This window comes from Macaca thibetana, chromosome 7 (assembly GCF_024542745.1).
Source record: "Macaca thibetana thibetana isolate TM-01 chromosome 7, ASM2454274v1, whole genome shotgun sequence".
Taxonomy (NCBI): Eukaryota; Metazoa; Chordata; class Mammalia; order Primates; family Cercopithecidae; genus Macaca; species Macaca thibetana.
The window spans coordinates 127,779,457-127,790,518 of record NC_065584.1 but is presented as its reverse complement, the minus strand read 5'-3'; the positions used below and the strand labels follow the sequence as shown (position 1 = coordinate 127,790,518).

The 11,062-nt window shown below is 44.1% G+C and overlaps 1 protein-coding gene across 1 annotated transcript; it reads left to right on the top strand.

Annotated features, from left to right (window-relative positions):
* The first annotated feature begins 6 nt into the window (after nucleotides 1-6).
* Nucleotides 7-2,819, top strand: LCMT2 (leucine carboxyl methyltransferase 2). The gene has a single exon (XM_050799455.1). The coding sequence runs from the start codon at nucleotides 152-154 to the stop codon at nucleotides 2,267-2,269; it is 2,118 nt and encodes a 705-aa protein (XP_050655412.1). The 5' UTR covers nucleotides 7-151; the 3' UTR covers nucleotides 2,270-2,819.
* Nucleotides 2,820-11,062: the final 8,243 nt, after the last annotated feature.

Sequence of the window (11,062 nt, the reverse complement as noted above, 5' to 3'; positions counted from 1 at the left end):
TTCCCGGAAGTGACGCACAAGTGCCGGCGGAAGGGGAAGTCCAGGAGCATGGGTGATTTTTCTCCCTACCGAGGTGCATGAGGGGTGTACTATGCTAACCAAGGGGAGGCTCACAACCGTGACAGACTGCCATTCCTGATCTTTTCTGGCTATGGGCCCCCGGAACCGCGAACGTCGGGCAGGCGCGGTACAGAGCACCAACGACAGCAGCGCCCTCAGCAAGCGTTCCCTGGCCGCGCGCGGGTACGTGCAAGACCACTTTGCCGCGTTACTGGTTCCGGGCGCGGCGCGCCGCGCACCGCTCATTCACCGAGGCTACTACATCCGTGCACGCGCCGTGAGGCACTGCGTGCGCGCCTTCTTGGAGCAGACTGGCGCGCTCCACGCCGCGCGTCGCGCGCAGATCTTGTCTCTAGGCGCCGGCTTCGACTCACTCTATTTTCGCTTGAAAACTGCGGGCCGCCTGGCCCGGGCTGCAGTCTGGGAGGTGGATTTTCCGAACGTGGCGCGGCGCAAAGCAGAGAGGATTGGAGAGACGCCAGAGCTGTGCGCGTTAACCGGGCCTTTCCAGCGTGGGGAGCCCGCGTCAGCGCTGTGCTTTGAGAGCGCAGACTACTGCATCCTGGGCCTGGACCTGCGGCAGCTCCAGCGAATGGACGAGGCCCTGGGCGCCGCGGGGCTCGACGCAGCCTCACCCACTCTGCTCCTGGCCGAGGCGGTGCTGACCTACCTCGAGACGGAGAGTGCCGCGGCCCTCATCGCCTGGGCAGCGCAGCGTTTTCCTAATGCCCTTTTCGTGGTCTATGAGCAGATGAGGCCTCAAGACGCCTTTGGCCAGTTCATGCTGCAACATTTTCGGCAGCTAAACTCCCCCCTGCATGGCCTGGAGCGCTTTCCTGACGTGGAGGCGCAGCGGCGCCGCTTCCTTCAAGCTGGCTGGACTGCCTGTGGTGCCGTGGACATGAATGAATTCTATCGCTGCTTTCTCCCCGCAGAAGAGCGCCGGCGGGTGGAAAATATTGAACCCTTTGACGAATTTGAGGAGTGGCATCTGAAGTGCGCCCATTATTTCATTCTGGCAGCTTCTAGGGGAGACATCCTCTCCCACACCCTAGTGTTTCCATCTTCAGAGGCATTTCCTCGCCTAAATCCTGCTTCGCCTTCGGGGGTATTCCCTGCCAGTGTAGTCAGTAGCGAGGGCCAGGTCCCAAATCTGAAGAGATACGGCCACGCCTCTGTCCTCTTGAGCCCGGACGTAATTCTCAGTGCAGGAGGATTTGGAGAGCAGGAGGGGCGGCACTGCCGAGTAAGCCAGTTTCACTTGCTCTCAAGAGATGGTGACTCGAAATGGAAAGGCAGCCAAATAGGCGATTGTGGGACTGGAGTTCAGTGGGATGGACGCCTTTATCACACCATGACAAGACTCTCAGAGAGTCGGGTTCTGGTTCTGGGAGGGAGACTGTCCCCAGTAAGTCCAGCCTTAGGGGTTCTCCAGCTTCATTTTTGTAATAGTGAGGATAATAACACTCAGGACCTGAAAGTGACAATAACAAAGGCCGGCCCAAAGAACGATTCCACTTTGTCTTGTTGGCGGCATTCAACAACAGAAGTGTCCTATCAGAATCAGGAATATTTGTTTGTGTATGGGGGTCGAAGTGTGGTGGAACCTGTACTAAGTGACTGGCATTTCCTACATGTAGAGACAATGGCTTGGGTCAGGATCCCAGTGGAGGGAGAAGTGCCTGAAGCCCGGCATTCTCACAGTGCCTGCACTTGGCAAGGGGGAGCCCTTATTGCTGGAGGTCTCGGGGCTTCTGAGGAGCCATTGAACTCTGTGCTCTTTCTGAGACCAACCTCTTGTGGATTCCTCTGGGAGTCAATAGATATCCAGCCTCCCATTACCCCAAGGTACTCCCACACAGCTCATGTGCTCAATGGAAAGCTGTTACTGGTTGGAGGGGTCTGGATTCATTCCTCCTCATTTCCTGGAGTGACTGTTATCAATTTGACTACAGGATTGAGCTCTGAGTATGAGATTGACACAACCTATGTGCCATGGCCATTAATGTTACACAACCATAAGAGTATCCTCCTTCCTGAAGAGCAACAGCTTCTGCTCCTTGGAGGTGGTGGGAACTGCTTTTCCTTTGGTACCTACTTCAACCCCCATACAGTCACATTAGACCTTTCTTCCTTAAGTGCTGGGCAGGAAGGACTGGACTCATATTCAGGACCCACGAAAGTAGACAATAAAGTTTTCCACAAATAGGACAACCCTGTAGCTATAGGACCCTGTAGCTATAGATATTGCCACTCCTCCCTTCCCCATCCTTTTTTCCCCTTAGCACTATTCAGTGCTAAAAGTGAAAAAGGTTGGTAAAATACCTACAAACAATCATTACAGAAAACAGCTGAAGACAGTGGCCATGCAGTCCGAGAGTAGTATTGGTCTTCCTCTAATTTTCTAATATAAGTTTATTTATTGAGTTACAGTGGTCTTTAGTAAAATAAAAAAATGTCCCAATCCCAGGCCTTGTGATTTGAGATGGTACCTTAGGAAAAGTTTCATTCAGATCCTTGGTTGAATATAGTTGAAGGAGCATAGTATTGACCTAATTCTTCATGTAGGAAACCTGAAATGAACACAGTCACAGTTTGATTAAAACATTGTCCTGTTTATTGCAACAGAAAACTTGAATAGTTTTAACAACAGGAAACACTTGTAGGACTTTCTTTAACAACATACTTTTTAAATGTTTTGCTATTGGTTCCATATTTAGATTTATAAGTGCCAATAAAGCAAATGTTTGATGCCTCAATTCATTTTGCACGGGCCATAATGTTTTGTTCCAGGTATACTCTCCACCTTTCACTGTTCTGTGCTCCAAGAGGCTGACCTTTATGGACTATATCAAGGAGCTCTCTTTACTTTTTGATTGAATTCCACCAGTCAGAGGCACCAGAGGGGAACGGGGGCAAGAAGAAGAGTGAGTTGGTATTTATTCACAATTCCTCCCCTGCTGGTTTGCAAGTTGGCAGTGGCAGCATTCTTCTGTCAAAGGCTACGGCTTCTGTCATGTAATCCTTTCTTGTAAGGTAGAGTTCTAATTCTGCATCACCCCAGGTTTCAGTAAATGTTCGTTTACTTCACCTCTTCAGGCCTAGGAGTTGTGATGGCTCTTTGCTAGACCTGAACTGTACTGTCCAATGTAGCTATTAGCAACATGTGACTATTTAAACAAATTAATAAATTCAGTGGCCTAGTCACATTAGCCACATTTTAAGTGCTTAATAACTACGTGTGGCTTTGGCTACTGTATTAGACAATGTAGATGTAGAACATTTCATCGTTACAGAAATTTCTACTGGACACTGCTGACTGGATATCTTGACTTGGTTTCCCTTAATCCTACTCAGCCCCTTATAGTTAGCATCCCATTAAACTCAATTACCCCTTTTAAATGGGAATCTGTTGCCTAGTGAGCCATGTGAGATCAATGAAATAGCTATTCATCCTTAAAATTTGAGCCTTAATTTGTCATCTAAATTATGCAGACCTTGTGAAATTTACACCTCAAAAAATGTAGTGGCTTTGGTGGTACTAAGTGTATCACTTTAGTATTTCTTCTCTTAGTCCTAGAAACCTTAGTAGTTTTCATTCTACAAGTGCCTAAATGATTATTATGAACCATCATTGATAACAAATTGCATCCTTTATTTCTATTAGCTTTGCATGTAAATGGATGTGAAAGGTGATTAATATAAAAACCAAGGAGCAAACACAAACCTAAGTGTATGGAGAGGACAATGTTGGCTCTGTTAGATGAAGGCTCCCCGGGGCAGACCAGCTGAATAAGGGTTGTGGTCTAGGCTGGGCATGGTGGCTCACGCCTGTAATTCCAGCACTTTGGGAGGCCAAGGCAGAAGGATCACTTGAAGCCAGGAGTTTAAGACCAGTCTGGGCAACAAAGTCAGATCCCCATCTCTACAAAAAAAATAAGTGGGCACGGTGGTGTGTGCTTGTAGTCTCGGGTACTCTGGAGGCTGAGGTGGTAATGAGCTGTGATTGTGCCACTGCACTCCCGCCTGGATGACAAGAGTGAGACCCTGTCTCTTGAAAAAAAAAGTTGTTGTCTAACTTGAGCTTTCCTGAGACTTTGTAAGAGCCATTTCTAGGGAAAACATTGGTTATGGCTATGACTGAGTCCTGGGAAACAGAGCTTATTACAGCTGGGAAGGCATCTGGCAAGGCGATCAGTGGGCCAGGTAGTAGAAAACTGGCAGGGAATATGATCAGCAGGAGAAAATGGCTGTTCTGTATTTCCTGTTTCTAAGTTTACTACAGCACACCCCAGCTTTCAGGAGCAGATAAAAGCAGAACACTGTGATGAGGCCAGGTGCAGTGGCACACACGTTAATCCCAGCACTTTGAGAGGTCAAGGCTGGCAAACCGCTTGAGCTCAGGAGTTGGCGACCAGCCTGGCCAATATGGTGAAACTGTCTCTACCAAAAAAATATATATATATATATGTGTGTGTGTGTGTGTGTGTGTGTATACACGCACATATATACATATATATGTGTGTATATACACTCACATATATACATATACACAAAGATTAGCCAGGGATGGTGGCGCATGCCTGTAGTCCCAGCTACTCAGGGGTGCTGAGAGGGAAGGATTACTTGAGCCTGGGAGGTTGAGCCGAGATCATGCCACTGCACTCCAGCTTGGGTGGCAGAATGAGACCCTGTCTCTGATAATAACAACACTGTAATGAAAGGAGTGTTCTCAGCTATGTAGTAGAGTATACCAGAATTCAAACCTAGATCTAACTCCAAAGCCCAGGTTACACCTTCCACTATGATGCTGCTTACATCATGCCATCAGCCATTATTTCATTGCTTTTGTGGGGAAAAGAGGGGAGGAGGGAGGTCATCTAGAGAATGTGGACGTGTGCCAGACCTAAATGAGGAGTTCTGTAATGCCTGTTCTCTTGAGCACTGCCCAGTAGGGCGCCTTATGAGTAACAGGGCTTATTCTCCCGAGAGAAATTACCCACATTTCCTACAAGTGATTACCAGATTAAGCATGCCCTCCACCTCTAACTGAGCATCATGCTCAGTTAAGGAATTATTCATCTCTTGACCTCTACTCATTAGAGCACTTAGAAGTATTGTCAGCAATATTTACCCTGTGCCTTTGGAGCAGCACTCAGTATAAACTAGTGCTGAATCACAGTTTCATTAACAGTAATCTGCACAGTTGGAGATGTGAGCCAGATTGAGAACTAAAGCTGGGTAATAATTTTTGCTTCTCCATTTCACTTTTGAAGTTTTTGTTCTAAAATTCTGATATGGAGCTCTGGAGTAGTTATGAGAGTTAATAAACAGGTCTCTTCCTCTTTTAGGGGTTACTTCTAGACCAGATAAACTACTTAAGGAAGGAAAATAATTTCTTATTTTGAATCTCCACTCTGGGTCAGGGTTTCAAAAATAGTTTATCATAATAGTGAACATGAAAACAGGTTAAGAACAACTGTTGGAGGATATGTTCTTCAAAGGCCAGTGCTGTTGCTTCTTTTTGTACTTTCTGAGTTTTAAAACTGAATACCCATTTTTTGTCTTTCTAGAGCTTTAAGTCTTCTTAATGATCTTTGGGAGATGGTATGTATCCAGTATGTTCCAGGACCCAGGTATTTTCTTGGTCTTTTTCAGTGATCTCAGACCTTGAAGTCCTAGCTTATTCCATATGTATTTTGTGATCCCAAACCCAACCTCAAGCAGCCCATGCTTGCCCTGGGACTTGTCCCACATGACATCTCCTGGAAAACAGCCCTGTATGACAGCCCCAAATGGAACCAACCACTTTCTTCCTGTGCAGGAGAAGCCTGTGCTCTTTGAAGAGTTTTGGTGAATTAAAGAACTAGTTAATACGGTGGGGTATTTTTTTGTTTGTTTTGTTTTGGTTTGGTTTGGTTTTTTTTTGAGACAGAGTCTTGCTCTGTCACCCAGTCTGGAGTGCAGTGGCTCAATCTTGGCTCACTGCAACCTCCACCTCCTGGGTTCAAGTGATTCTCCTGCCTCAGCTTCCGGAGTAGCTGGAATTACAGGTGCGCACTACCAAGCCCGGCTAATTTTTTTGTATTTGTAGTAGAGATGGGGTTTCACCATGTTGGTCAGGCTGGTATCCAACTCCTGACCTCAAGTGATCCGCCCACCTCGGCCTCCCATAGTGCTGAGATTATAGGCATGAGCCACCATGCCCGGCCTAGGTGGGTTTTTAATCGTAAGGACCATCCAGTAATGTCTAGTTTGACTTTAAGACTAAGCCTTTTAACTTCAGTAATGAATAAGGGGGTGTAAAATAGCATTAAACCGGCGAGTTAGGTCGTGTAACTTGGCTAATCACATTAGACTTGATGTTTAAAGAGAGAAGGAGACTGTATAGAGCAGGAATTATGAAATTTATAATCAGCTTTAGAGTAGGCTGAGATTTCCTTGGATGTCAATAATTACAAGTAAACAAGAGTTCTGTCATCCCACAGTTTAGTTACAAGACTGCTTACTTACATGTCTTGGACATTGATAGAAGGCACTTGATTGGGAAGGGGCAGTTCCTTGACTGAGGGAAGGAATTGTGTCTGGTTCACTGTTCTATCCCCAATATAGTAGATGCTTAACAAATACTTGTTGGATAGAGGTCCACTCATGTACTCAAATAAATTATATTTGAATATTACTATAGTTCTTATCATGCACAAACAGATGTCAATAACTCCTGTAATTATTGTATATGTGTGTGGGGTGGGGGTGGTAAGCATTAAAATTTTAAAGAACCCACAGTTTAAGAGTCTTTGGAAATAAATTCAACTTTTCTGACCCGGGCAAAGGTGGTAGAGTTTCTGGTGTCATTTCTATCTTTATGGAATAAACCTGAAGCTTCTCCCTGATTGCAATTTTCAGCTGATCCTCATCCTCTTTTGCTCAATAATGACCGTATTCTTTGGAGATTAAATGAGTTAACTTTGCAGAAGGCTAATCTGAAGGAGTAGGAACATGCAATTAAATGTACTTGTGAGCACATATACACAGGATCTTCCTAGGATATTGTGATGGTTCACTGGGCATGACTTTGTGTGTAACTCTCAAAGGAAGTTTAATAGAGGAAGAGGAAACACCTTGCCCTAATTTTTATGTGAAAAGTCATTTGCCACCTAATTGTCAGACTAAGATAGGAAATAAATTGAAATAATAATGGCTTTTAGGATATTATATAGCATTCTGCTTTTCTCATTCCCCAGCCCTTGTCCACATTTTTAGGCTTTCCATTAGAGCCCCAGCCTCTGATTCATATTTAGATGTATTGCTTCAGAAAAAGTTAGCAAGGCTGATCTTTCTTGTTTATGGATTCATCAGCAATATTTAAGGAAAATAAATGTTGCCATTCCCTTTCCTCCCTCCAAAAAGACCTTAGTTTAAAAAGTAGAGTCTAGGCCCCAATTCACTGAATTTACATTTGGACAGTTGAGTCCAGTCAGCAAGAATTTTTTTTTTTTTTGAGATGGAGTCTCACTTTGTCACCAGGCTGGAGTGTAGTGGTGCAATCTCAGCTTACTGCAGTCTCAGCCTCCCAGGTTCAAGCGATTCTCCTGCCTCAGCCTCCTGAGTAGCTGGGATTACAGGCACGTGCCACCACGCCCAGCTAATTTTTGTATTTTTAGTAAAGGCGGGGTTTCACCATGTTGGCGAGGATGGTCTCGATCTCTTGACCTCGTGATCTGCCTGCCTCAGCGTCCCAAAGTGCTGGGATTACAGGCGTGAGCCACCGCGTCTGGCCTAGTCAACAATAGTTTTATGTTCAGTGCATAACATATAAATACTCAAAAATATTTATCACATGAATGTATGGATGACTGATTTAAGCTAAAATCAGTAATAAATGAGTAGTAAATTGTAATGCTGAAATCAGAGATTACCACCAGAAAATCAAAATATAGCTTAATGTCATAATTAAAAATAGTTTGGTATTGATGTCACAATAAATAAATGAATCAAAGGAATAAAGAATTAAAAACAGACTGTATGATAAGGTGACATTTCAAATCAATGAGGAAAGGTGGACTATTTAGTATATGGTCTGGGGTGACCTGTATTTGTCAAAATGATGTTAGCACCCTAGTTCTCACAAATCACAAGCTTAAATTCCAAAGGGATTAAAGACGAGACACAAATTTTTAAATAGCACACACACAACCTAAATTGGATGAGCATTAGAACAAGTATAAAAGAATATGATTACAACCTTGGTAGGAAATTGTCCTTAAAGAACGCAGAAACACAAAATGAATAGAGGGAGAAAGCCAATAAATTTAACTACATAGGCATTTAAAACTTCTGAACAGCAAGAAAACGCATTAAAATGTTAAAATATTAGTGGTCAACTAATATTTTAGTTTGTAATTCCTCTCTTCCTTAGACAAATAGCTCACAAGGTGTCCCTCCCTTCTCCAGAGTCATCATGCCCTAGAGAGATTTTGGTTTTTCTTTTTCAATCAGTACCTGAATTAAGATGCACAGAACTCATCCCTCAATTTCTCAATATTAGCTTCTGAGATACATTAAGAATGGGAAATCTGAGTAATGGAAGATGGAGCTTTCAATCAGATACTCATTCCTTCATCCATTCAGCATTTAATGGTTCTAAGCAGATACATCAGCAAACCAAATAATCCATTGTGGAATTTACAACCTAGCAGAAGGAGACAAGAGATTAAACTATCAGGATAATAAATACAGTACATAATAAATACACTATGTAAGTAAGAAGGACTTGGAAAAAAGTTAAGTAGGATCAGGAGGATCAGGAGTGCATGGGGGTGCAGGTAGTGGTTTACAGTACTAACTAGGGCAGATAGGGTCTCTCTCACCGAGAGGTGAAACTTTAGCAAAGACTTGAGGATGCAAAAGAATTAGCTAAGTAGATTACTGGGGAAAAAAATGTTTCAGACAGAGGAAATAGCCAGAACAAAGCTCCTAATGCTACTCGTTAAGAACTTTGGCTTTTCATCTAGTGAAAAAGGGAGTTGTACAGGGCTCTGGGTTATATCGTTTGGCTTACTTTTTTTTTTTTTTTTTTTAATAGAGCTTATCTTTTAAAGCAGTTTAAGGTTCACAGCAAAACTGAGAGAAAGGCACAGAGATCTCCCATATAAAGCCTGCCCCCACCTATGGATAGCTTCCCCTATATCAACACCCCTATCTACCTGATGAACTTACGCCAACACATCATTACCACCACAATTTACATTAGGGTTTGCTCTTGGAGTGGTACGTTCAATGGGTTTGGACAAGTGTATAATGGTATGCATCCGCATGTATTATAGTATCACACAGAATAGTTTTGCTGTCCTAAAAATCCTCTGTGCTCCGCTTATTCATCTCCCCCCACCAGATGCCTGGCATTCACTACTATTTTTTTGTTTTGTTTTGTTTTTTTTGAGACGGAGTCTCGCTCTGTCGCCCGGGCTGGAGTGCAGTGGCCCCATCTCAGCTCACTGCAAGCTCCGCCTCCCGGGTTTACACCATTCTCCTGCCTCAGCCTCCTGAGTAGCTGGGACTACAGGCGCCCACCACCTCACCCAGCTAGTTTTTTTGTTTTTTTTTTTTTTTTTAGTAGAGACGGGGTTTCACCGTGTTAGCCAGGATGGTCTCGATCTCCTGACCTCGTGATCCGCCCGTCTCGGCCTCCCAAAGTGCTGGGATTACAGGTTTGAGCCACCGCGCCCGGCCTTTTTTTTTTTTTTTTTTTTTTTTTTTTTTTTTTTTTACTGTCTTCGTAATTTTGACTTTTCCAGAATGTGATATGGTTGAAATCATACAGCCTTTTCAGATTGGCTTCTTTCACTTTGACTTACTTTTTTTTTTTTTTTTTTTTGAGATGGAGTTTTCCTCTTGTTGCCCAGGCCAGAGTGCAATGGCACAATCTCGGCTCACTGTATCCTCCGCCTCCCGGGTTCAAGCGATTCTCCTGCCTCAGCCTCCCTAGCAGCCGGGATTACAGGCGCCCACCACCACACCCAGCTAATTTTTTTGTATTTTTTAGTAGAGACGGGGTTTCTCCATATTGGCCAGGATGGTCTTGATCTCCTGATCTCATGATCCACCCACCTTGGCCTCCTAAAGTTCTGGGATTACAGGCGTGAGCCACTGCACCTGGCCTGTATTTTTAGTAGAGATGGGATTTCACCATATTGGCCAGGCTGATCTTGAACTCCTGACCTTGTGATCTGCCCACCTCGGCCTCCTAAAGTGCCGGGATTACAGGCATGAGCCACTGTGCCCGGACCACACTTTGACTTACATTTCTAAAGGGTCCCTCTAGTGAGGAGATTTGGTTGTAGGAGTTCAAGAGTCAAAGCAGGGAGACTTGCTGGAAGGTTTGCAGTAATCAAAATGAGAGATGATGTGAATTCAGCTGGAGATTGTGAGAAATGATAAGATTTGGAGGCTCTTCTGAAGGTAGATCCAACAGAATATCCTAATGGACTGGATATGGAGTGTGATAGAGATGAGTGAAGGATGGGATCCAAGACCTGAGACCTCAGTAACTGGAAGGTTGGAGTTGCCATCACCTGAGATGGGGGAGGCTCCCTGTGGCACAGAGTTTTAGGGGGAGTTTAGGAGTTCAGGTTGGATATGTTGACGTTGGGATGTTGGTTAGATATCGAAATGAAGATCTACTGACTCAAATATTTATTTTATAACCTTCTTCCTCATCCTCTACATTCACCCACTTTTTTCTTTTTCTTCTTCTGTGAATATCCAGACCCAACACAGGAATGGGACTAGCAAATAAAAATGGTTAAATTGGAAACACAAATTGTAGCTGAGGAATAGGAGCAAATCCCCCATGAGATGGCCCAAGCCTGGCTGGTCCTGGCTTCCAAAGCTGCTTTCATTCAGACCCACTGTCCCTTTTCTCTTTTTCATGACTTTTCTTTCTTTCTATGTTAATATTTATTACACTGTGTAATTCTTTATTAGCAGTGTTTTCAGAAAG